We start from the raw sequence: 26,718 nt of genomic DNA, 5'->3' as shown, positions 1-26,718 counted from the left end.
ACATAAGGAATGGCGCTTCAAACTGAGAAAAGCCTCTAATAGAAGCAAGAGGTCATTAAAAAGACAGAAGAGACCAAAATGCATGTCGGAGGGACTCTGAAAGTTGCTCTTGAAAGTAGAGTAGCTAAAGTGAAAGGTAGAAATGATGAAGTCAAAGAGCTGAACAGATGATTTCAAAAGGCAGCTCAAGAAGACAAAGTATTATAAGGAAATGTGCAAAGACCTGGAGAAAGAAAATCAAAAGGGAAGAACACACTCAGCATTCTCAAGCTGAAAAAACTGGAGCAAAAAAATAAAGTCTTAAGTTGCAATGCTGAAGGATTCTACCAGGAAAATATTAGACAAAGCAGGAACCATCAAAAGAACACAGAGTCACTATACCAAAAAGAATTCCTCGACGTTCAACCGTATCAGGTGGTAGCATATGATCAAGAACTGATGGTACTGAAGGAAGAGGTCCAAGCTGCACTGAAGGCACTGGTGAAAACCTAGGCTCCAAGAATTGATGGAATACCAACTGAAATGTTTCAACAAACGGATGTAGTGCTCAAAGTGCTCACTTGTCTATGCCAAGAAATTTGGAAGACAGCTACCTGGCCAACTGACCGGAAGAGATCCATATTTGTACCTATTCCAAAGAAAAGTGATATAATAGAATGTGGAAATTATTGAACAACATCATTAATATCACACACAAGAAAAATTTGGCTGAATATCATTCAAAAGTGGTTGCAGCAGTACATTGACAGGGAACTGCCAGAAATTCAAGCAGATTCAGAAGAGGATGTGGAAGAAGGGATATCATTGCTGATGTCATGTGGATCATGGCCAAAAGCAGAGATTAGCAGAAAGATGTTTATCTGTGATTTATTTGCTATGCAAAGGCATTCGACTGTGTGGGTCATGGCAGATTACACATAACACTGCAAAGAATGGGAGTTCCAGAACACTAGTTGTGCTCATGAGGAACGTGTACTTAGACCAAGAGGCAGTTGTTCAAACAGAACAAAGGGATATTGCGTGGTTTAAAGTTAAGAAAAGTGTGGGTCAGGGTTGTATCCTTTCACCATACTTACTCTGTCTTTAAGCCCTGGTGGTGCAATTGTTAAGAGCTACGGCTGCTAACCAAAAGGTTGGCTGTTCAAATCTACCAGTGGCTCCTTGGAAACCCTATGGGGCAGTTCTACTCTCTCCTTTAGGGTCACTATATGTCAGAATGACTCAACAGCAATGGGTATGGGTTTTATTCAATATGAATTATGGCGTTGGTGCAGAATATTGAATATACTATGGACTTCCAGAAGAATGAACAAATCTGTCTTGGAAGAAGTACAGCCCCAGTGGCCCTGTGGTGGTTGGGGGCAAGGGGCGGGCAGTTTCCTTTTAGGTGACTCTCCTCCTGGCTACACTATAGGGACCCTTATGCAGGAGTTCGTATCAGTCTAGTGGCCAATAGTTACTGGATAGGGGAGGGATTGTCATGCTCTGAATGAGCTCCAAGGAGGTCTGCCTTGTGGCTATCAGAGCCTGCCCTGTAGTGTACTGACTGTGGTTGTAGCCTCCATTCAAGGTGCCTGCTTCCTAGGACATGGAAGGCTTAGTCAGCAGTTCTTGGCACTGACTGGAAGGGGAAGCAGATAAAGCTAAGTTGATCCCCAGGGAGGTCTATGCTGTGGTTTCAGAGGCCTGAGCTATGGGGTGCACAGGGAGACAGGTAGAGTGCTGGATACGGGATCAGACTCCACTGCAGTAGCTTTCTGTAGCGGTTTGCAACACCCTGGCAACGAACAGTTACCAGATGGCAGAGGGGGTGTCATGCTCCGGTTAGATCCTCAGTGAGGTCTGCCTTGTTGCTGTCAGTACCACCTCGCCCTCTCCCCCCCCTCCCCCAGTAGATGTTGGCTGTGAATGTAACTTCCACTCAAGATGCATGCTTCCTATCACACAGCAGCCTCAGCAGTCCTCAGCACTAACTGGAAGTGGGGGCAGAATAACCCAAACTGACCCTCAGGGAGGTTTGTCCTGTTGGTTACAGAGGCTTGAGCTATGGGGTGCCCAGAGAGGAAGGTAGAGTGTTGACTATGAGAGCAGACTCTACCGCAGGGCACCTTCTGTAGCAATTCACTGCAGTCTCCAGGTGCTAGTGTCTGTGTGGGGGAGGGGCTGTCGCACTTGAATGGACCCCAGGGAGACCTGTCTAGTTGTTATCAGAGTCCTCTCACCACCGTGGTACATTGGCTGTGGGTGTAGTCTCCACTCAAGATGCCTGCTTCCTAGTATACAGCAGCCTCAGGCAGCAGTCCTCAGTGCTGACCTGAAGGGAGCAGACAGCCCCAAACTGACTCCCTGAGACCTGTCCTGTTGATTTCAGAGGCCTGAGCAATGGGTGCACAGGGAGGCAGGTAGAGTGTTGACTATGAGAGCCAACTCCACTGTAGGGGGCTTTCTGTGGCAAATTCACAGTAGGCTTGTGGTTGACAGTGTCTGGGTGGCGGAGGTACTGGCACACTCCAAATGGACCCCCTGGGAAGGTCTGCCTTGTTGATTTTAGAGCAGAAGCTTGGGGTCCTCTTTGTACAGGCAGGGGGCATGGTGGTTAGGGAAATAGGCTCTTTTTATGGCACAGATTTCCCAGTTCACGGCAGTCAGCGGCCCATGTGGCTAGGGGGAGGGGCAGGCACGATGGGAGAAGTACGTTTCCTACATTTTGTGACTTGTTGATTCATTGATTCTTGCCTGTCTAAAGTTTCTTGCTGCTTTTCTTTGTTCCCCAATTCAGAGTCCCTCAAAGTCTACTGCCTGTTTCTTTGTTGTATTTGTGGCGGAGGGCGGGAACAATGTTCTGTTTACACCACCATCTTCCACAACTCTATATTAGGTTTTTTTTTTTGCTTGAACTGGCCAAAGTCGGTTCCTGATCAAAACGACTGCTTCAAATTCTTGATAGTCACCATCAAGAAGAAACTTTGTTCTCACAATGGGTGATAAAAATTTTTATTTTATTTTTTTTAATCACCAAATTTTTCCAACAGAGGAAATAATTTTTACAGAATCTAACAGCCTTTTCTTTTTCCTCTTTCATTGACAAAACGTAATACTGGCATTTTTTGTAACAATGCAGATTCTTTTCAAACCCTCAGAATTTTTTCATATGAAACATTGCATGGTAATTGTCTTAGGCTGGGTTCTCTAGAGAAGCAAAACTAGTAAAGCGCATAAATATATATAGAGAGATTTATATCAAGGAAATGGCTCATGCGGTGATAGAGGCTGGAACGTTGGTCAGGCTGGAGGCTTCTCCTGATTCACGTAGCTGCAGGGCCTGGCAAACCCAAGATCAGCAAGTCAGATAGCAGGGTTCTGGCTCACAGGCTGCAAAGACTGATGAATCCCAAGATCAGCAGGCAAGATAGCAGGTAAGCGGCTAGCTCAAGTCCCAAGAACCAGAGGTCAGATGAACAGGTGCCAGCTGCAGGATCCAGAGGGAGCAAAAGCCCATGAGATTAACCAGAATGTCCGCTTATATTGGATGCAGGCCACACCCCCAATGAAATTCCCTTTCCACTGACTGGCTAATCACAGCAGATTCTCATTATGGAGGTGATCACATCATTATACAACTGCCAAACTACATCATAACAGCCAAACCACTGAGAATCATGGCACAGTCAAGTTGACACACAACCTTAACCACAGTAATGGTGAAGCCAGCACACCTTGGCAACTGGGGTGCCAGAGCTGGCAGCCAAAGATCAGGACTGGGTTGTGCAGGCCCACCTGTGGACCCCACATGGATGTTGCTCCTCACAGGCCAAGAGAGGCTCAGCTCTGCTGAGGAACCCAGGGGTGCTGCTCACGGGTAGGAACAACAGGCCCAAGGATGTCAGTGCCCTGAGGGCTGAGGGATCAACACTTCAACGGATGGGGAGCCCCATACTGCATCAGTCTACTGTCCTGACTATCAGAGTGGCTCTGGGTAAGTTAGCCTCTTCCTGCCTCAGTCTACTCATCTGTGAAATGGAGATAAGAATAGTACCTACCTGAGGATTAAATGAGTGCCACGTCTGGCACATAGTAACTGCTATATGTGTTTATTAAATAAAAAAAAAGGTCGAGGGTCTCTGGTGTAGATCCCCCAAATCACATGCTCAGAAATAGCCAGAATCAAATTGCTTGAGTCTGAATTCTGGCTTTACTGCTCTCTAGCTGTGAGCCACAAGCAGCTTACTTAACCTCTCCAAGCTCTGGTTTCTTGGCCTATAATATGATGATGGCACTGGTAAGTGATGTAAGGATTAAATAGGGTAGTTCACATAAAATTCTTGAAACACAACAAGTATTCAACACACGATGGTGAACTAAACAAGAGGTACAGCGGGCAACTCCCACCTTCATTGCCAACTGTGTGGTAAGGATTAGCATTAATACAATCTGCAAAGTGTGGAAATGGGTCCAGTGCTCACCTTCCCACTTCTCCACGCTCATTGCTAGCCACTCGCACAGCACTCTTTTCAGCCCCAGCCACCCAGAGCTGGGTCAGAGCTCACAAGCTAGACTAATACATCTTTCAGACCAGCTGCCCATACAGCATTTTCCTGAAACTAGCCACCTGGAGATGGGTCAGAGCGCACATGTTAGAAGGATACCTTCTTTCAGACTGCCAAACAGGCAGATGCCAGCCCCTGCTGGCTCTCACTGCCCCTGTGAGTTTGTTAATTCGCTGAAATGACTCACAGAATTCACAGAGAGTACACTATACTTATGACTGCAACCAAAAAGGATACAAGAGACACAGGGAGTGAGGTCTGAGAGGGATCCCAGCGTGGAGCTTCTATGTCTCAAGGAGGAATGCGTTACCTTCTCCCATGCATGGTCACCAACCAGGAACTCTTATTGGCCTCCCCAAGTTGCCATGATAGATTACATTATGCCTCGTGAGGCTTAGTCAGCATTGGGCCCCCAGGAAGTACCCCTCAGTCTGTTCAGCCCTAATTCATTAGCCTCAGGTGTTGGTATGGCTAGAAAGAACTGAGAACAAAAAGCCAAATTGCTTTCTGCAAGGTAATATGTCACCTCACAGATGGCTATTAATAAATGGCGGAACAAGGACCTGAACTCAGGCATACCAAGGTCTGTAGCCTGTGCCCTTGCCCACGCCTACCTTCCATGAGTTATCTTCCCAAACAGAAAAGCACGTCACACATCAGACGTTCTTCTCCAATTTATTTTAAAATTTTCAATCTTTTAATATTTTTTCTTATGCATCTTTGGACTCTTTGGAGTGATTTTGCTAAAAGACAATGCCAAGAATGTTCAAAGCAATTGCATTGAAGGCCAAGCATTAATGAAATTCTTTTGCAAATGCACCGAGGCCAGTGACCACTGTCTGTGTAACATATCCTTCCTCATTCATATTTTATTAGGGAGTTATATCAAATAATCAATCAGTTATAAAACCTTAAATATTGAATAATGAATTATTATTGTAAAATAGATAATATAGCAATATCAGATTTTTCAAAAAGACCAGAAGCAAAATCAAATATGGCACTTCATTTTACAAATATTTTTATATTTAATAGTCATAAAAAAGAAAATAACTTTAAAAACAATTTTGACTCTGTACAAATGTTAACACCATGGAACAGCTATAGAGATGAGTCTGTAAAAGTTTAAATTTTAAGATCTGCAAGATAAGAGAAATTAAATAAGTCACCTTTTGTTAAAATATAAAATTCATCTCTTCCTACCATATACACACAAATTATATATATATGTATATTTTAATAAATATATATTATATATTTCTAATGATGACTTACTTGACAACATTCATCTGGTGCTTTGGGTCTGCGGGGTTTATTCAGTAAGGAACACAAATACAAAAATATCAAGTTTACGTGGATTCTCCTAAAGCAGAAGGATTTACTCAGTTCTGGAATGTCTTCTCTCTGCTCTCCTCACATTAGGACTTCCGAATCCTCTGAAGAGGTATCAGCAAACAAAAGTTCATCTGGTGATGCGTTCCCCGTGAGCAGAGTGCTAGAATGGGACCAGGTGACTCTGTTCCTCACAAGTCTGTCTTCTGGTAAAACATCATCCTTTCCAGATGTCACCATCGCGGGGGTGGCAGAAGCCAGATCTTCCCATTCCTCACTCCCCCCATTCAGGATGTACCTTCCTTCGTGAGATGTGTTCTCATGAACTTCCGCTGTGACCACGTTTACTGCACAGCTGGGAGTGCAAGAAGCAATTATAGAGTCAGGATCGATGTTCATGTCCAGCTGAGCAAAGGCAGGGCCCTCTGCCCGGCCCTCACAGCTGCCCAGCGACTGTGTGTTGATATAAAAGACATCTGCTTTGTCCTGAACATGAGGCAAACTTTCTAAGAATTTCTCCAGCTGCAGTCTCAACACTGAAAAGGTAGGGCGGTCCAAGGGGTCCGCTCTCCAGCAAGAGTACATTATTTCGTACCTAAAAGTAAAAGAGAGTGAGTTATTGCCTGGCACAGGACCCACAGGGCCCAGATCCCTTAGAGACATCCATCCCTTTGTTCTAAACTCATTTTTATTTTTATTCCATCTTAATCAGCATTAGCTCTACTTTTTGGAACTTACTGAGATTTTCTCTGGGGCCTAATATTTGTTAAACTTGTTCCATGGGTGTTTGATAAGAAAGCAGTGCTCTCATTACAGGAATGTGACAATTACATCTCCCTTCACAAAGGAGTATTTAAGGGCCTTTACTTTATATCAGCAGTTGGTAAACTGTGGCCTATACACCAAATCTGGCCCTCTGTTTTTGTAAATAACGTTTTATTGGCATGCAGTTATACCTATTCTTTTATGCATTTTTTATGGTTGCTTTGGCTATAATGGCAGAGTAGTTGCTACAAAAACCATATAGCCTGCAAAGCCAAAAATATTTACTATTTTGCTTTTTACAGAAAGAGTTTGCTGACCCCTGCTCTACATTATCAAGGTGGGTTTTCATCAGGACGGCTGAATTAGAAGGGCCTTAGGACTAGGGCTAAGCAGTCTAGGAGTGGGGTGGGGGTGGGGAGGGAACAAAAGATGGGGGCCTCACTGTGCTAGGTGTTTGGTGTGTGTAACTACATGTAATCTGTCACTTTGTAATAAAAAGAGAGTAGGTTCAGGGATGTCACAAAAGTTGCCAAGGCCACATGGGTAGCAGGGGGTAGCATGGGGACCAGACTCACATTGGACAATTTCTAAGCTTAACGCTCTTTAGGACCTTCTGTTGCATCTCTGTAGGGGACTGCTCTCTTCTGGGTGGTTTCTTCATTCCAAGTGTCCAATATAATTAAGAATCACAATGAAGGAACATTTAAATGAGCACAAAAAAATATTGAGAGATGACTGAATTGGCAACTACTAGACTAAGATGGTTTTTTGTTTAGACCGAGATGATAACAATAAAGGGAGAAAATCCTGAAGTTGTCAAGGATTTCATTTTATTGGGATCCACAATCAATGCCCAGGGAAGTAGTAGTCAGAAATCAAACAATATATTGCATTGGGCAAATCGGCTGCAAATTTAAAATGTTGAAAAGCAAGGATATCACTTTGAAGACTAAGGCACACCTGACCCAAGCCATGATATTTTCAATCACCTTGTATGCATGTGAGATAATGGACAATGAATATGAAATAATAGACAATGAATAAGGAAGACCAAGGAAGACCAAATAATGGACAATGAATAAGGAAGACCAAAGAAGGATTGACCCATTTGAATTATGGTATTGGCAAAGACTATTGAATGGACATGGACTTCCAGAACAAGAAAATCTGTCTTGGAAGAAGTATAGCCAGAGTACTCCTTGGAAGCGAGTATGGCGAAACTTCATCCCTCGTACTTTGGACACATTATTAGGAGGGACCAGTCCCTGGAGAAGGCCATCATGCTTGGTAATGTGGAGGGTCAGTGAAAAAGAGGAAGACCCTCAAAGAGATGGACTGACATAATTAATGGCTACAACAATGGGCTCAACCACAACAATAATTGTGGTTTGATCAGGACCAGGCAGTGTTTTGATCAGTTGCACGCAGGGTTGCTATGAGTCGGAACTGACATGACAGTTCCTAACAACATTCATTTTGATTCTCTCCTGTTTTGGGATAATGATTGATATTCATGTCACTGGATAAGAATATGACTCAAATTTAAATAAATTGACATATATAGCAGATTGCTGGTATCTTATAAACTAAATAAATGTGCAGTTGCTATATTTACATTTAATCACATCATGTAGATTCTCTGGTTAATTTTACAAAGGCATGATACTTCACACAGAATGTACTGATCTCATTTCATGTAGGTATATAATAATTTCATTTGTCTAAATTTTCAGCCTTTATCAATACTTGCACATGCTTCCAGAAGGTAGAGACTTAAGAAGCTCAATGCATATGAAGAGACTAGTCGTGGACACCTGACACTGAGTTGATGGTGGGGCACATTTCCCAGTCTGACAGTTCTGATGTACATCTTGCTATGGATTCAATTGTGTCCTCCAAAGTGTGTGTCAACTTGGCTAGGTCATGATGTCCAGTATTGTGTGGTTGTCCTCCATTTTGTGATCTGAGGTATTTATCATATATGTTGTAAATCCTAACCTATATGATGTTAATGACACAGGATTAGGGGCAGTTATGTTAATGAGGCAGGACACAATCTACAGGATTAGGTTATATCTTGAGTCAATCTCTTCTGAGATATAAAAGAGAGAATTAAGCAGAGTGGAGAGGGACCTCATTACCACCAAGCAAGAAGAGCCAGGAGTGCAGTGCGTCATTTGGACCTGGAGCCCCTGTGCTGAAAGGCTCCTAAACCCAGGGAAGATTGATGATAAGGAAGTTCCCCCAAAGTTGACAAAGAGAGAGAAAGCCTTCCCCTGGAGCTGGTGCCCTGAACTCAGGCTCCTAGCCACCTAGACTGTGAGAGAATAAATTTCTATTTGTTAAAGCCATCCACTTGTGGTATTTCTGTCACAGTAGCACTAGATAACCAAGACATACCTGTACTTCAAGTTTAGGGGCTTTTGTTTCAGTTTCTCTCTCTCTTTTTTTTAACCTCCATTAAATGGTCAGTTAGATTTGGAAAATAATTTTTGTTTCTATTTCTGAGGCTTCATGGCATAAATGAATTTTCATGACTCCTTTTTTTCTTCCCCACAAAGCCTTGATTGTTTGCATCCTGAAACGTGCTTTGAGAGAGTCTGTCCTTAGGGGCATAATCTCCCTTTTATTACTTCATCAAGGCACTGTGCTATTTGTTTTTATTTATTCCATGTCTTGGTAAAAAGTGTTTCAAAAATCTTTTTTTTTTTCTATACAGAACAGTAGCAATATCATTTTGAACATTATTTTTCTTTTACTTTCAATCAATTTTGAAATATGACTTTTAAAGGCACAGTAGGCATGTATACTGTCTAACCTATTCCCTTAAAAGGGCAATTTCATAGTAGTGAAACTGAGAATAACGAGAGGCCCTGTGCCTGAAGAGTAATAGGCAGACTGTGATGTTCAGTGATTTAAATTTTATAGTTGTAAAGAAAAAAATAAGTTTAGTAGTTCCCTGGATAAATGGTCATGTTTGTTTTTCTGGGTTTTATAACAATGTAGTCATGTACAATTGCTGAAGGATCTTCTCCCCGTAGTTGTCAGGTCCCTGCTTTGTTCCTGGCTCTGAGGATGGCTGAGGGCAGGATTTGATGTCTCTCAGAGAAAGGACACCTGCCTCCCTCAGCAGTGTGCGTTTCTCTACAGCACTAAGCCAGGGCAGTCCTAGCTCTGTTCCCAGGCCAACTGTGACGCAAATCCCACGCCTTCCTAGGAGAGATGGGTCAGTAAGTAAAGCAGGACTTCTGAGAGGGGAGTGGTGCTATAAGCTGCGGTACTCAAGGGAGATGAGCAGCAGACACGAGCCTGGGCCGGTTCAGCACCTGCTGTCATTTCAGGCCCTGAATGCCACCATGACTCAAAGCTCAAGTTTAGTGTGGAGACGGTCGGGCCTATGAAGCCTGATGGGTGCTCTGTCGGATGGGAGGTGATCCCTGGTACTGTGGGAGCCCTGGAAAGGATCCCCTGATTCTGAGTAGCTAACACAGATAGAACATTATCACCACGTGCTGGCAGCATGTGGGGCTGATGTGTCTCAACCATTTACCCCTTACAGCAGCTCTGTGAAGGAAACAGTACAGTCTCACTTACAGATGGAGCAACTGAGACTTGGAGAGGAGAGTGACTGATGTAAGCCACACAGTCAGTGTCCATCTCACACCAGGGCTCCGCTCTCACTCATGACCTCTGTTATGGATTGCATTGTGCCCCCCCCCCCAAATATGTGTTAGAATATTAATCCTTATACCTATGGATGGGGCCCTGGTGGTGCACTGGTTTAGCATTTAGCTCCTCATCCAAAGGTCAGCAGTTCAAATCCACCAGCCACTCCTTGGAAACCTTATGAGGCAGGTCTACTCTGTCCTACAGGGTTGTTATGAGTCAGAATCAACTCAATGGCAATGGGTTTGGTTTTTTGGATACCTAATTTTTTTTTTTTTTTTTATGGATATAACCCTATTTGGGAATAGGATTTTCTTTTTTATGTTAATAAGACCATGTAAGTGTGGGTATGTCTTAAACCCAATCATTTTTGAGATATAAAAAGGGCAGATTAGGCACAGAAGCACAGATGGGAGAAGGGAGATGCCATGTCACATGAAGATTACCAAGGAACCGAGAGCAGAAGCTGAAAACAGCCAAGGGCCTTCCCCCAGAGCTGACAAAGCAAAAAGCCTTCCACTAGAGCCTGTGTCCTCAGTTTGTACTTTTAGCCTTGTAACCGTAAAAGGCACCCATCTGTGGTATTTCTGTTACAGTGTACTAGGAAACTAAGACAACCTTTATTTCCTTCACTAAAAATAATAATTGTCAACACTTTGTGCTACTATTTGATAAAAAAAAAAAAAAAAAGATAGCCATCATGTTAATAAATACTTTTAGAGACATTAGCTTGCTCAATCAGCATAATCCTATCACACAGGTACTACTACCTCCATTTAATGAATGAGGAACCTGAGAGGGTAATACTTTGCCCAAAGACAAGGGTGAAGCTAAGTCTCAAATCAACAGAGCCGAGTGCCACTGTCTGTGTTCTTAGCCACTCAGCTACCCTGCCTACCATGGGTAGCCTGAAGGGTTTGGTTTTTACCCTATGAACAATGGGGACCACTGAAAGATTTTCAGGTACAGTGCATCGTTATATTATAATTCCAGAAAGGTTGCCACCCAAAGGGTATACTTAAAACCTGGGGGTGAGGAAAAGAATAAGGCAGGAGAGGAAGAGTTATGTTCTAGCAGGAAACGGTTCAGGCCCTGACCTGATCACCCACTTATTTACACCTTAGTGTTGTCTTATTAGACACGATAAGGAGGTGGGAGCAGATGACCCCAGGCCACATCCATCCTGGGCTTCTGTGATTTGACAGTGTCAGTGATGGCAATGGAAGGGGAGGTAGACTCTAAAGGACATCTGCTGGCTGATGGGGCCCAGTGGAACACAGAAAGGACAAGATGGTTCCTAAGTATACGCTGGAGGACGAGGGGGTGACTGCCAGTGCCATGAGCCACAGGGGTCAACTGGTGGGGGGCTCCTGGGTGCTGCAGCAGGGTAGCCAGGATGAGTGAAGCTGAGGAAACATTCCATGGGAGGCAAAGGTGAAGGGGGGAGGTGGGCAGGGGAAAGCAGAGGCATCCCGTAGCTCGGCCTCTGGACAATGGGCAAGGAGCCTGCAGCCTGGTCATTCAGAGGTGGGGCTGACAGGAGAGAAGTGGCAGCCGTCACAGAGGGGCAGGACTGGAAAGCAGGGCACACAGGGCAGTCTGTGTTTCCACCATTATATTTCTTAGCATTGACTTTAAAAAAACGGAGGTGAAATTAATAAAGGTGTGAACTCATCTCAGCTAAGTTGAGATGAGAAGCCCAGAAATATGTTCTGTTTTTAAAAGAAAATGCCTCACAAATGGATACACAGAGGCCTCTTTGGTGGACACCACTGCTGGCCAGAGAAGGCCTGGGAAGAAGGTCAGGTTCCCCAGGCCAGTGAGCAGGCCACAGTAGGCTCTTCAGGCTGGTGCGGTGGTCAGCTGGGCACGCGGGGACCGCAGATTTGTCTACCTCCGCTCAACTTCCCCAGTCTGTGTCCAGAATGTGTGCTGACTCTGCCACTCTTTCCCCTAAACAGCCTTAGAGAAAGCCGACTCAGCGTTCCTCCATGTTTCCCTGAGCTGGCTCTATGTGAAACATCTAAAAACCACAACGTGACACAGCTTAGACCTTGCTAAGGCCCAAGATAATCACCGCAAACGTCAACTTCCTTGGCACACAGAAGAAGCTAAGAAAGAAACAGCAACAAGACTCTTTTTATTCAACATTGAAATGTCTCCTCATTTTAAAAAAGCAAACATTCCATTAATGGGGCCATCTTAAAAACTACCAGGAAACTCCAGATCCTTAATTAGAATTTCATACTTTTTAAAAGGTTTCCTTGTTTTGTTTCTGTTCTTAATATTATACAGTGATGACAACAATAACCACCACCACCACTACCACCCAGCAGGGGGAGTTTCTGATCAAAACGGTTGCCTTCTGTTTGGCTTAGAAGGGACCTGGGAGGCCTGTGTGCAAAGGGACTCGAGGCCCCTCTCACCTGTGTGAGGAATCCGGGCCCCAGAGTGGCGGGTCCTACACTTGCTCACCTGTGCTAGCGCCCAGACTTGGCCTTCCACGAGAGGCCCAAGTTCCTGAAATGCTCCTGCTATGCTTGGTAAAAATGTCCTGTGCAAGCCATCAGCTCTGTTACGTAGGGAGGAGACCGCACATTGGGTAATCCAAACAACCAAGCTAGAGGCAGCACCGCAAGGAAAAAGGCCAGCAAGGAGCTTGGTAGAGATAATTCATCATGATCTACTCATAGTCAGTACCATTATGTGAGCCCTTACCGCCTGTGCCACGTGCAGGCTGACCATTCCACAGGTACTTTCTTATTTAACCCTCACAATAATTCTGTGAAGAAGACACAACTACACATTTTTACCTCCGAAGACACTGAGGCACAGAGTGGTAAGTCAGTTGCCATGGCCATGCACCAGGCGAGATAGGAGGCAGAGGCTGGCCTGTTCACGCCAAGGCCCTGGCGTCTTCCTGTCCTGCCCCATCTCGGAGAGGGGCCTAGTGAGACAGGATTCGCACCGTGGTCCTGTGTATGCTGGAGCTGGTGGCTGTCAGGCCTATTTCATGGGCACACTTAGTACCGAGAGAAACACAACCCCCACGTGTAGGGCCGAGGAGTCGCATTGTCAGAATGCTTCCCAAACAGTTCTGATAACCAGCCTGATCTTAAAGTCACTGGCTAAGAATTCTCAATGTCCTGTTTAAGGGTATTACTGCAACTGGTATGTCTGACATGCTATTTATAAAGAGAAGCATACCTGCACTGAAAAAGGGAAGGTGAAACTCTCAAGCTCTTCATGCATTATAAAGTGCCTGCTTATCTACGTTTCTCAGAGGGTCGCGAAGAGCTTCAGGGCAGGAGTTGTCTTCGAAGCACCTCTCTAGCAAAGCTGAGGCCAGAAGGTGCAGCTCCCCTTTGGACGAGTGAGCCACTGGCAATGTGCCCACTCTATTTCCCACACCAGAAAAGGTCACAGCCTGTGATAGTTGCGTGTGCCACCTTCTGCATCTGCCTGCCTGGCCAATCCTGGCTCGCCAGCAGGCCTCCCCACCCCCTACCAAGCTGTGCCTCCCAGGTTTCAGCAGAGCCACCTGCCAGGCCCAGCGGAGTACTCAGGGAGACGGGAAAGCTCACTCACAGTTCATCCAGGCAGTCCTCTGGCTGCTTCAGCCGATGGCCATGGAGAAGATAGTCATACATTTCATGGTTCTGAACTCCTGGATAAGGAGTCATTCCCCGTGTCACTATTTCCCACATGGTCACGCCAAATGCCCACTGAAAACAAAGCAACAGCAAGTTAGGATGCAAGTCTTACCAGAAAGGCTGAATGGACTTTTTCACTGGGAAAGGTCATTTCCTTAAGGCCCCGTGGATTGCGCTCAAAGCTGACAATTGTGTCCCAGACACACGGCACTAACATGTGGTTAAAAAAAAAAAAAAAAAATTTTTTTTTTTTTTTTTTAACATGTGGTTAGAGGGTCACAATTCCCCACTTTTACTAATGCCATTCTGGGAAATTTGACAATGCAGATGTAGCCGCATCTCACATAAATACTCTGCTTAATGCTCTGCTCTGACGTTGTTCTGAAGCATTTTATTTTCCCAATCTCTGGTCAAGGGCATAATCACACAGCACCTTGTATACAGCATCGTGGTTCCAAAGAGTCACTGGACAAAGTCATTCAATTTAATGAGAATCTGAAATACCTTAGTTGTGGCAATAAGTCACCACATCATAGTAAATAAAGTGGGGATAAATTAAGGCCCCATGTAAAACACAGATCTTCTGGATGTCAGGGAGATTTACTAGAATCCAGGAGCCCTGGTTGCACAGTGGTTAAGCACTCGGCTGCTAACTGAAAGGTCAGCGGTTTGAACGAACCAGCCACTCCGCAGGAGAGAGATGTGGCAGTTTGCTTCCATAAAGATTACAGCCTTGGAAATCCTATGGGGGCAGTTCTTATCTGTCCTATAGGGTCGCTATGATTGAGAATTGCCTTGACAGCAACTGGTTTGGTTTTTGGTTTTTTAGTGTTCCACTTGAATTTTCTACCCCTGGATGGTACAAATGGTTAATACACTTGGTTGCTAACCAAAAGGTTGGAGGTTGGAGTCTACCCAGAGGTGCCTCGGAGGAAAGGCCTCGTGACATACTTCTTGAAAAATCAGCCACTGAAAAGCCTATGGAGCACAGTTCTACTCTGACACACGTGGGGTTGCCAAGAGTTGGAATCGACTTGACAGCAACTCGTTTGGTTTTGGTTTTTCACAGAAGTAAAAAAGAAGTCTGAGCATGTTCCCCAAACCTCAGTTAATTAAAGAATAAAATGTCTTGGGACACTGTGGTGTAATGAATTGCTTAGTATGGTCTTTCTTAGCTATAGTCTTTGTGATTCACACACAATGATTGAGTGGGACTATGCAAATAAGGTATATGGAACCCTAACAAAGGCACTAGTCAGTTTTGCCATGCTGCTAGGGTTAAAATGAGCCATCCCAGAGGCAGGAAGAGAGGATCTCACCAACATCAAGAAAGAAGAGCCAGGAGTGGAGCACATCCTTTAGGCCTGGGATCCCTGTGCTGAGAAGCTCCAGGGACCGGGGGTGGAGGGTAGAAGGAGCTGTAATGCTGAAGATGGTGAGCTGCGGTGGCAACAGAGGCAGCAGAACCAGGAGACTGGCAGGAAAACGTCAGAAGATGCGACGGGCTTCCGGCGTCAGCGTGAGAAAGCTGAGCGCCTTCAGGCGGGAGGCTTGCTGGAGGAGTAGGTTGCCTCTGGCACTTGGTGGAGCTAGGTTTGCTGGCCCACAGAGCTAGAGCTGAGCACCTTCGGGCCGAGGCTTACTGGTGGAGTGGGGTGCCTCTAGGCACCTATCGGCAGAGCTAAAAGAACTTTGTAACACTTGCCTGAGCAGGGCAGAGGCCAAGAGCCAGGGAGAAGCTTGACTGTGAGCACAGCTGAGAAGATGCTGTTCTGATGGAAGAACCGTGTCCTGACTGTTCCTGAACCTGAACTGTAACCTGTTACTTCCTTAACAAACCCCATAATCGTAAGTATTGTTTGTGAGTTCTGTGTGGCAATTACAACGAATTACGAACTCAGCAGAGAAGTAGAGTGTGCCATGGGAGAGACATCTGGTGTCAGAATTGGTAAAAAGTTTCGAGGGTGGAGGCATGTCTGACCTCCACCTCACAGGCATCAGCCTTGGGCTGTGGATCTTGATTTTCCTTCCCTCTTGTAAAGTCGGAGGAGGACAGATGCCTCCACCACGCCATTTTTACAGACACCAACTTAAGTCATTTCTTTTTAATGTGGGGCCCTGAATCAAAACTGTGAACATACCACGTCACTTTTACTTGTGTAGACTCGATCTGCAAGACTCTCTATGGCAATCCATTTCACAGGCATCTTGGCGATACGGCCTTGGCGGTAGTAGTCACCACTGTAGATCTTCTTGGAGAGACCAAAGTCCGCGACACAGACAGTCATGTCATCTCGCAACCTACAGAGAGCGAGTTCATGTCCTCAGCAATCTCAGAGACAGAGCCGTACATCACAAACCTGCTTAAGATACAGCTGAAAACATTTATGATGATAAGAAATAAATGGAGGGACCAATTGCTGGAGAAGGACATCATGCTTGGTAAAGTCAGCGAAAATGAGAGATCCTCCACGAGACTGATTGACACAGTGGATACAACAATGGACTCAAACATAGCAAGGATTGTAAAGATGGCACAGGACATTTTTTCTGTTATACATAAGGTCACTATGAGTTGCAACTGACTTGATAGCACGTAACAACCTAACAACAAGTTTCAGAAGTAGACAGTTCTTTCTTCCTAGTCTGTCTTAGTCTGGAAGCTCTTCTGAAACCTGTTCACCACAGGTAACCCTGCTAATATTTGAAATACCAGTGGGATAGCTTCCAGCAGCACCAGAGCAACATTTCAGCCACTACAGTACCACAAACTGAGAGATAGGTGGTTGTTGTTAGTTGCTGCTGGAGTCGATTTTGACTCATTGGTCACCTCGTGTATGCAGAGTTGAACTGCTTCATAGGGTTTTCAAGGCTGTGACGTTTCAGAAGCAGATTGCCAGGTCTGTCTTCTGAGGCACCGCTGAGTGTGTCTGAACCACACAACTGTTTGTGCCATCCAGGGACTCGCGTGTGTGTGTGTGTGTGTTATTTTCAAGGCTTGGCCTTAATCCTTGCTGAGGCACACCAGCCTAAGGCCCCTAAGGGGCCCCTTTCTTGTGCTTGTATGTGCAGCAGCAGAAAGTATCTAGTCTGTGTGGTTCCCCTTCAGGAGCACTGGAGTTAAGATACCAATCCAGGCTAAACTGCAGTTCAAATGCTGGCTCTGCCACTTATCTGCAGTGTGATCTTAAGCAAGTTACTTAACTTCACTAGATCTCAATTTTCCCAATTTGTAAAATGGGAATAATAGAATCGTTGTGAGAAACCTAAGCAAATAAACACAAGTGGTCATTTACCAAGTTCCACTGGTAAATGGAAAAAAAAAAGAAGAAGAAGATCTGGAATGGCCTAGTGGTGGGATGACTAATGCATCCCTGTGTGCCCATCACTGACTCAGGTTTAAAACTGAAAGTTCTGTGTCCTGGGAAACCTCATTCCTGGGAAAACTGGACACTTGTATACTACTTCAAAGGAAAAAAACATTAAGGAAGCATTAGGGGAAAAAGGTTTTCAGGATTTTCCATCCCTGGTCAAAAAATTATACAAATAAAAAACAAAATCTCTTCTGAGTTTTTCAAAAATGAGGTGAGAGGGACAGGGGTCAGGTTGTAGGTGGGTTGGGAGAAGTGAGGGGGCAGGCCCACTGTCATATCTCCAACCCAGGAAAATAAACCACAATACATTCAAGGAGCACTCCCTCTTCTTACAATAGCAAAATTAAAAACAAGAAATATCTATTGATTGTGAAGATCTGTAGCAGATAACGGCTCTGCTGAAACAGCCTGAAGAAATGGGGAGAGCTGTCCAAAGTTAACCCCTTGGCTCTCTGCTGTGAAAGGAAAGCTCGCATTTAATCAAAATGCATGACTTTTTTCACAAGGAAGCGTCAGGAAAACTTAAGGAAAAAACCTTTACAATTTTCATTACTGACTCATACATAATTCTGGATCCCAAGGAAGCTGACGGTAGTAAGGAAAAGTCACACCTAACACTCTTAACTGAGGGAAAAAAAAAACAAAACCCTTCGCCATCAAGTCGATCCAACTCATAGTGGCCCTATGGGACAGAACAGAATCTCCCCATAGGGTTTCCAAGGAATGGCTGGTGGATTTGAGCTACCCACCTTTTGGTTAGCAGCTGAGCTCTTAACCACTGTGCCCCCAGAGTTCCTCTTAGCTGAGTGAAGGTGTGAAAAACAGATTAAAGTTTCAGAGACCAGTCAGACTCGCAGAGGCTGAGGCAGTGAAAGCCTCAGGCAAAAGCTCATTCATACACTAGAGCTTCAGAAATCCCATCTCCAGTGCCAGTTTCACTGTCCCCTCACAAAGTTAGCACTCCTCCATCTTTTAACAGCAACAGGCAATCCTCCATCCCCTCAACCCCTGCAATCAACCACCACAAGGCCCAACCCTTCCAGGATGGGCCAGGATCTTACATGCAGTTCCGAGCAGCTAAGTCTCGATGAAGAAAATTTCTGTTGCTCAGATACTCCATTCCCAGGGCAATATCCACCATGAATGTCAACAGTGTCTGCAGAGGAATGTGCTGCAGCGGAGGCAACAAGAAGGAAGACTGCTTTAAAAAGGAAAGCTCAAGAAGTTATTTTCATCTGAAGGAGAAATGGTGTTTTCATTTTCTTCAAAGCGTGGGAGTGAAACAAGAAAAAAAACCTTCATTTCCACATCATTAATCACAAATCTCAGCCCTGGTGGCTCAGTGGTTAAGAGCCACAACTGATAACCAAAAGGTCGGCAGTTGATTTCATCAGCTGCTCCTTGGAAACCCTATCAGGCAGTTCTACTCTGTCCTATAGGGTCGCTATGAGTCGGGAATTGACTTGACAGAAATAGTTTTTTGTGTGTGTGTTTAACCACAAATAGGAGCTCTGGTGGTGCAATGGTTAAATGCTCGTCTGCTAACCGAAAGGTCAGCAGTTTAAACCCACCAACTGTTCCACGGGAGAAAAGACCTGGCGATTTCTTCCTGTAAAGGTTATAGCCTATGAATCCTATGGGGCAGTTCTGCTCCGTCCTATAGGGTTGCTATGAGTCAGAACTGACTTGAGGACATACAATAACAACAGCATAAATTAGTGTTAGAAATAATACAACCAGAATGCTCCTTAGAAGCAAGGACGGCAAGATTTCGGCATGCTTGCTTAGACACATCAGCAGGACAGACCCATAGCCAGAAAAGGAAAACATGTTTGTAAAGCAGAAGGTCAGCAAAAATAAGGGAAACCCTCAATGAGATGGACTGACATAATAGCCTCAAAAATGGACTCGAACATACCAACGATCATGAAGGTGGTATAGGACCTGGCAACGTTTTGTTTCCTTATACATAAGGTTGCCACGAGTCACAGCTGACTTGATGGCAATTAACAACAACAGTACGAAAGAAGCTTTAAAAAAGGAACATAAAAAACAAATAAACAAAAATCCAAGCCTAATATTTCTTGGCAAATATTACATTATTTCCTCCTCATCCTTTAAAAGTATTTACAGTAAATAACATTGTTTTTTTCTTCATAAGTTATTAAGTCAAATGGGATCCCCTGTATCCATCTGAGTGGATGTTGGAACAAAACACTGACAAAGGAGGGACAGGAGTGGGGTGTTTAATATTTTGGAGGCAAAAAGCCCTAGAGTAAGAGCTAGTTCTAATTGTGCATCCACATCTGCTATCGCTCTACTTTGAAATGTTCTGAAAAATGTATTTCCTTCTAATAGACAGAAATTAGGACAGTCTTTGCCCCTGCCATAGGACTGAAATACCACAATATTCAGAAATAATTTTCATTTTTGTTTTTCTAGGACCTTTCTGTGAGTTTCTAGTGTTTTCTCTATGTTGTAAAATTCAAACTAGACTACTGTGTTAGAAAACCTGCTGTTAGTATTGATTGTATTGTAAAAATGATCCAACTCAATGATTATGGAAACAATGACTCAATGAAGAACTCTTTTTAGTAACTGAATGTTTTACTGCAGTCACAGTCCTAAAGACATGGGTTTACCACAAGTTCCTGGCAGTCATGAATGGGTCCATTCATGACATGTACTTCCCAAGGCATTGGGTTCTTCATGGCTTGTTTTCCACGGAACATGAATTTTCCAAAATGGTACTCAGGAAGACATTGCATTTTTAATGATTTATATTTCCCAACTAAGACACATGCCAATCACATACTGTGTATATAACAAAATGCATTAATTATCTTTTACCTTTAAGTAATGAAGATTTAAAAAAAAAAAGTAAACAAATCAGGCATGAAAGTCTCTGCCTCTGTTTTGTATATATGGGCATTTGATTTCCTGGGTCAATATGCTAGGCTGCTAACCAAGATGTTGGAGGGTGGAGTTTACCCAGAGACACCTCAGAAGAAAGGTCTGGCAATCTACTTCCAAAAAATCAGCTACTGAAAACCCTGCAGAGCACAATTCTACTCTGACACACACAGGGTCACCATGAGTTAGAATCAACTTGATAGCAACTCGTTTTCTCGGCTTCCTAGATTCTAACTTCTAGGAAACGATCTGGGTGCCAAGAAACATCAAAGTCCATTGTTGTTTACAAGAAGTGTGATGAGTAACAGGTACTATTCATTTGTGTTATTTTCATCCAGAATGATTATGTTATTCTTAGAGAATATGACCAAAAGTTATTCAAAAAGGTAACACAAGTCTACAGCGTGATAAAATTTCACTGAACGATGCACAAGAAACAAAACAACAACAACAGCAACAAAAAAGAGTGCATATAAAACCTGGTGAACTTTGAATAACATCTGTAAATAAGTTAATAGTATTGAACCAGAGTCAGTGTCCTAGTTTTAACAATGCCCTATAGTTAGCGGGTTTATAGTTACATAAGATATTAACATTGGGAGAAGCTGGGTGAAGGGTGCACTCAGAACTCTCTGCACAATTTTCACGAATTCTTGTGTGTCTTAAGCTGTTTCAAAAAAAAAGTTATAAAAAATAATCTCTAGCCTGAAGTAATCTATTTCTCTTCTGAAGTCCCACTATGCTTCAGTTTGCTCTCTCTCTCATGCTACTCGACGATACTTGCTTAACAACAATTTATGTCTATGTCTTGTCTATATTAATAAAACAAAGGCATTACGCAATCCCAATCCAAATTCCAACATTTTTTAATGAGATGGAGAAATAAATCACCGACTTCATATGGAAAGTGAAGAGGCCCCAGATAAGTAAAGCGTTACTGAAGAAGAAGAAGAAGAACAAAGTGGGAGGCCTCATACTACCTCATTTTAGAACCTTGTTTACACCGCTACAGTAGTCAAAACAGCCTAGTACTGGTACAACAACAGATACAACAGACCAGTGGAACAGAATTGAGAATCCAGATGTAAATTCATCCAACTATGAGCTGCTGATACTTGAAAAAGGTCCAAAGACCATTAAATGAGGAAAAGACAGGCTTTTTAACAAATGATGCTGGCATAACTGGATATTCATCAGCAAAAACGTGAAACAAGACCCATACCTCACACCATGCACAAGAACTAACTCAAAATGGATCAAAGACATAAATATAAAATCTAAAACGATAAAGATCATGGAAGAAAAAATAGGGACAATGCTAGGAGCCCTAATACATGGCATAAATAGTATAAAAACCATAATTAACAATTCACAAACACCAGAAGAGAAACTAGATAACTGGGAGCTCCTAAAAATCAAACACTTATGCTCATCAAAAGACTTCAACAAAAGAATAAAAAGGCAACCTGAAAAAAAAAGAAAAAAGAAAAAAAAAAAAACACTTTGCCATCAAGTCTAGGTCTCAAGTTTTAATTTTTTTTCTTCGAGAACCTTCTCAAATTTTAGCGAAATGGCTATTTCTACAGAATGGCTTGTCTCCTGGAGTGAGGGCTGTTTTTTTGCATGTTTACTTTTGCCCTGAAGCCCCAGTCACCATTCTTGTTATCACTGTTTCATTAAAACTCTATAATCACCTGTGACCTGTGTTTGGCATGCCAGAGGGCGTGCAGCTTCAGTCTGGTTCTGTTTGGGTTCTCCGCGTTGTGGGGATTCAGGACAGAGTTTGCTCTGTTGGATCACTGCCCCTCTTAGGTGCACAACTGAAGAAAAGCATGTCACCCTCCCTCCAGTTCCCAACACGTCTGCCAATTCTGAGGATGAGGGGCTCACAATAGAAAGAAAGGTGGAGCCAATCCTCTGTGTCCCCAGAAAACTACTCAATGCAGTCTCCATCCAGGAAGTGAACTAGATCCTGCATCGAGGGATTTCACACCAAAAAGAGGGGACTCAGAAAGAAAGAGGTCACTCTGACAGCACACAGGGCCCACACGCCTGCCAGCAGAACAAGGCCCTGCCTGATCCAGTTCTAAACCAAGATTTCCAATGAGCTGGCGGATGAGTGAGCATTCTTTCTCTGCTCGAAGCCACAGAGCTCAAAAGGGACTTGGTGTTCTGATCAACAAGTGCAATCTTGGACTTTACACTTTCTTCCACAAGGGCAGTGGTTCCTCAGGTGACTGAGCCGGGAATTCCCTGCCACACCACGTGGGTCACAGGAGGTTCTCCACTTGTGAGCGTCAGCAGAAACACTCCACACAGTCAACTCACCCTTGCTGCATTCGCCCGACCTGCTTGGCTTTCTGGGATGCTCTGCATCTTGTCCCCAGCAACCCACCTCTCCTCTTTTACAATGAAGGACCAACTGTTTGCCTCCCTAACCTGGCACCTCGTCAACAGTGGCAGGATGGGAACTGTGTCTGTGGTGTCTCTCCCAGTGTCCACAGAGCTCAGCACCATACCTGGCTCAGAGTCAGCGCTTGTTGACTGAATGAATCAGTAAACTTCCCTCAGTTGAGTTTAAGAATTTGTGCTTGAGTCCCCTGGCAAGATCCCTGGGCTGCAGAGGAGTCTGCAGAACTTCGCCACCATGTTCACTCTCAAGAACCTTTCCCCTCTTGGGTGTGTCTGTTGAGCCAGTGGGCGTGGGTTTTCAGTGCTCCTGAGAACTAATTTTTCTGCATTTCCTCCTGTGGACTTGTCAGACCATAAAGTGAAAGTATCAAGAAATCTTTCCAGGAGCCATCAGTAAACTGGTGAAGGCAGCTGGAGTTTCTAGTTTCACTAATCAGAGTCCTGTTATTGATGCTAGCTGAGGGGAGAAGAAGGGAAGTATGGCAGGGAACGCTGAAGTGGAGATTTGGTGGTGCAGTTCCTTCCTGCCTTTCATGGCGCTGATTCAGGGCAGTGTTGGCTGGTAATGACTTTTGCCCGAATAAAGAACAGCTACTGATTTACTGACAGAGGCCAGCGCCACCATCCCAGCCATGTGTGCCCAACCCTTTCTGTGCTATGAGAACCCTGCAAGGCACTGCTAGCTTCACTGCAGGAAGAGAAGGTAGTGAAGGACAGAAAGAATGGGTGGTCAGCCAGCCACAAAGTCCAAACAATGCGCATCTCACACACGCAGTCCACAGGTCTGACCACAGGCACCCACCACTCTGGCAACATGGCAGAAGGGGTTATCTTTTTAGTTTCAGATAAGAAGGAAGCAGAGGAAATGAAGAATGCAATATGCCCATCAATTATGAGTGCTAAACCCAACTTTACAAACCTTAAAGTCAGTATCGAAAACCGACCCTGAAGAGGGCAAGCCTCTATTTCTGTGACCCTATATTCTTAGGGTGAACCGAGATTGCCTCTTTCACAGGTACATCCAAAATTACCAGGGCTTTTTTTCATAGCCCTAATTGGCTGATAAGTCAACATAGGGAGTTGTTATGGATTAAATCATGTCCCCCAAAAAGTTATGTTGAAGTCCTAACCCCTGCACCTGTAAATATGACCCTGTTTGGAAATTGAGGTTTGATGTTAATGAGGTCATACCAGAGTATGGTGGGTCCTAAACCTAATCCCTTCTGAGTGGTGTCTTATAAGAAGAGTAGAACAGACACACATAGTGGAGTATACCACATGAAGGCAGTTCAGTCTACAAGCCTAGTAATGACAAGGATGCTTGCAGCTACCAGAAGCTCAAAGAGACAAAGAAGGACCTTCCCCTAGAGCCAGTGCCCTGAATTTGGTCTTCTAGCCTCCGGAACTGTGAGGAAATAAACTTCTGTTCTTCAGAAATGTCTAATTGTGGGGGGAGGGGCCCAGACAGCAGAGTAGTCAGACACTTCTGGTGGTCCCTCTTACAACAAAGACCCGAAAAAACAAGTGAAACAATTATATTTGTGACAAGCTAGGAGCCCTGAACATCAAAGGCAAAGTTAGAAAACGGACTGAGGGGCAGGGGGAGGGAGAGACATTTCAAAAGTGGAGAGGAGTTGCTGAACCTGAATCACCGGGAACCCTCAGGCACCATTCCCGGGAGCGACTGTGGCAGGGCTGGTGGTAGCACTCCACACGTGGTTTCCTCAGGGAGAGACAGCCAAACACAGCCTGCTCACACCTCCGGAACCAGAGAAGAACATACTCTCGACACAAGCTAGGTACTTGCATTTTTTCACCGCACCCCCAGCCCCCAAGCCGACTTCAGCAGCTGATTTCCCTGGGCCTGAATTAGGTCTTGCTGCATGCCCTGAGCCATTCTCCTGGCCTTGGAGAAGGAATAAATTCACAATTAGGGGAAAAAAAATAATCCAACAGCCCCACTAACCTGGGGAGCTCAGGACAGAAGCAGCTCCTGTCCAGGCACAAAGGGTCCATGGACTTTGAATACCTTTCACCCCTGCATTGACCTGTGTGGGCCCATTTCATGAGAATAGGCCATTGTTGGCAGGCTGCAACTGTTTCAGCTGTGTGGTGGAGACGTGGGTGTTTGATGTTTGACACCGCTTTGCCTATTAAACAAGGTCCTCACCTACCCACATCAAGGGCCTAAGGATTGGTGGCTCCACCCATGTCACCTTGCCACGCGCAACAGGGGTCCAAGGATAACTGGTACCTCCAAGTCCTTACAACCAAAAGCATTTGGTGCCTGTAGGCTGGCTGCAGAACCCACCCACTTGTGTGTCCTAGGGAACACTGATGAACTTTCATCACAGAAACTTGGAGGACAGTTGTCAGCCCCCTGCCTTGTTCAGAGTGTGACCCCCTGCTCAACCAGATACCTGTACCTACACCAAGTTCCCCTGCCCCTCTAAGACTATAGGACAGAGCCTGTACCACACACTTGATGACCAACTACCTGGACACCTGAGCTGAATTCATACAAGAAAAGTGAATGGACTCCTAGGCTCATGTACCTAGTAATAGCTCTAGCCATCTGGTGACCGGACATTAGAGCTTCAAAGGTGAAAATAAGCTGACTCACTTAAGCAGCCTATTTGGGCATATCAAAACAAAACAAAGCAAGAAGCTAGGATAAGTAAGCAAATATAAAATAAACTAATAACGTATAGATGCCTCAGAAATAACAGTCAATATCAAATCACATAAAGAAATGTCCACTTGTGGTATTTTTGCTGTTGCTGTCACAGCAGCACTAGGAAATGGTGACAGGCATCAAACATTATAAAGGTTTAAAAATATTTAACTTTTGCTGTGTGACACTATTTGCTGAACAGGTTTGACTGTGAGTCATCTTAATAGATTAAGACTATAAAAAAAATCTGTTCACAAAGAATAAACAAAGCTCTTCAAAAGACAGAGAGTACCATAAATCCCAGAAGGAGCTCTATAAAATTTCTTTCAGGAGAGGTATTTTTAACGGCTTTTCAGTGTCTGTGTGCTTGGGCCACAGGGGTTGTAAAGAGCAGGGACCAATGACCTGGTCCATTGGCCCCATATCCTGTGAGGTTCTGGCCATGAGATTATGCTCCTATCCTATTTCCTCCATCCATAAAATGGGAATGATAATACCTACGAGCAGGCTTGTTGTGAGGGCGGGTACTATATTTCAAACCCTGGGTGCACAGTAAGCATTGAACAAAGGTCAATGTCCTCTCCTCCTCTCCTTTATTTTTAACACTAGACACTAGGGTACTCTGGTTCCTTGTTGGTCACAAAAGGCCTGTGTAGAGGCAATGCAACTGGGCTATTACCTTTGATCCTGTATCCAGTCGGGAATAAAGTAAGTAGGTGTGTAGGTCCCCATATTTCATGTAGGGCAAAATAACCATTGGCTTTGGGATGCCATGAGTACCCATTTCTATACATACACCTAAAAGTAAAAAAAAAATAGAGCAAGTTACCAAGAACCCTTGTTACAGGTTACCAGAAGAAAACACAGGAGGCATGCTGGCCAAATTAAAACCATGTGTATCCTAGTTAACTGTTTAAGAAAACAAAAGCTCATAACTCATACACTGCATTCTAAAATATGGAACATACAAAGTCTTGTTGGTTTTTTTCCCAGAGTGCCAATCTTTGCATGAGAGTTCTCAAAACATCAAACTATAACTAGTTTAGTCATCTAGAAACCTATGGATTTTCTGTTACACTGAGTTTAAGTGAAAAGTGTCCTGCATTGGGATTCAAGGGCAAACTAGTTGGATGTGATAGTTAATGAATCGTATGAAAAATTCTATTGTACTCAAGCACTTGAATTAATAACAGAATTTTGAGGGACTTATAGGTAAAAATACACGTCCCTAAATTTTAACAGTTATATTTAGGAAAAACTATAACACCATTTATCATAAGGTTCTAGAATGAGGACTTGCCACCTGATTCTAGGTGTTCAAAGTTCTTGTATATTGTGGTGAAATTACAAAGTGCATTTGTTCTCACAGTCTGTTAAAGTCA

The 26,718-nt window shown here is 44.1% G+C and overlaps 1 protein-coding gene across 3 annotated transcripts in view; it reads right to left on the bottom strand.

The window, feature by feature from the left end:
- Positions 1-2,996: 2,996 nt before the first annotated feature.
- The window catches only part of MERTK (MER proto-oncogene, tyrosine kinase), a 155,731-nt gene continuing 132,009 nt past the window's right edge, over positions 2,997-26,718 (bottom strand). The window contains exons 15-20 of one of the 3 annotated variants that reach the window (XR_007513550.1): positions 26,016-26,134; positions 18,399-18,508; positions 16,105-16,264; positions 13,899-14,035; positions 5,823-6,474; positions 2,998-5,686 (exon numbers count right to left, since the gene is read on the bottom strand). Coding sequence is in view for 1 of the 3 variants with exons in the window: in XM_049856216.1 (XP_049712173.1) it covers positions 5,961-6,474; positions 13,899-14,035; positions 16,105-16,264; positions 18,399-18,508; positions 26,016-26,134 (1,040 nt within the window). In the remaining 2 variants the exon portion in view is untranslated. Of the gene's footprint in view, positions 6,475-13,898; positions 14,036-16,104; positions 16,265-18,398; positions 18,509-26,015; positions 26,135-26,718 lie in introns of all 3 variants that reach the window. The other 2 variants (XR_007513551.1, XM_049856216.1) reach the window with 2 other exon arrangements.

Source organism: Elephas maximus, chromosome 17, assembly GCF_024166365.1.
Source record: "Elephas maximus indicus isolate mEleMax1 chromosome 17, mEleMax1 primary haplotype, whole genome shotgun sequence".
NCBI classification, from domain to species: Eukaryota; Metazoa; Chordata; class Mammalia; order Proboscidea; family Elephantidae; genus Elephas; species Elephas maximus.
The sequence above is the reverse complement of the archived record's forward strand: the minus strand, read 5'-3'. Positions and strand labels throughout refer to the sequence as shown.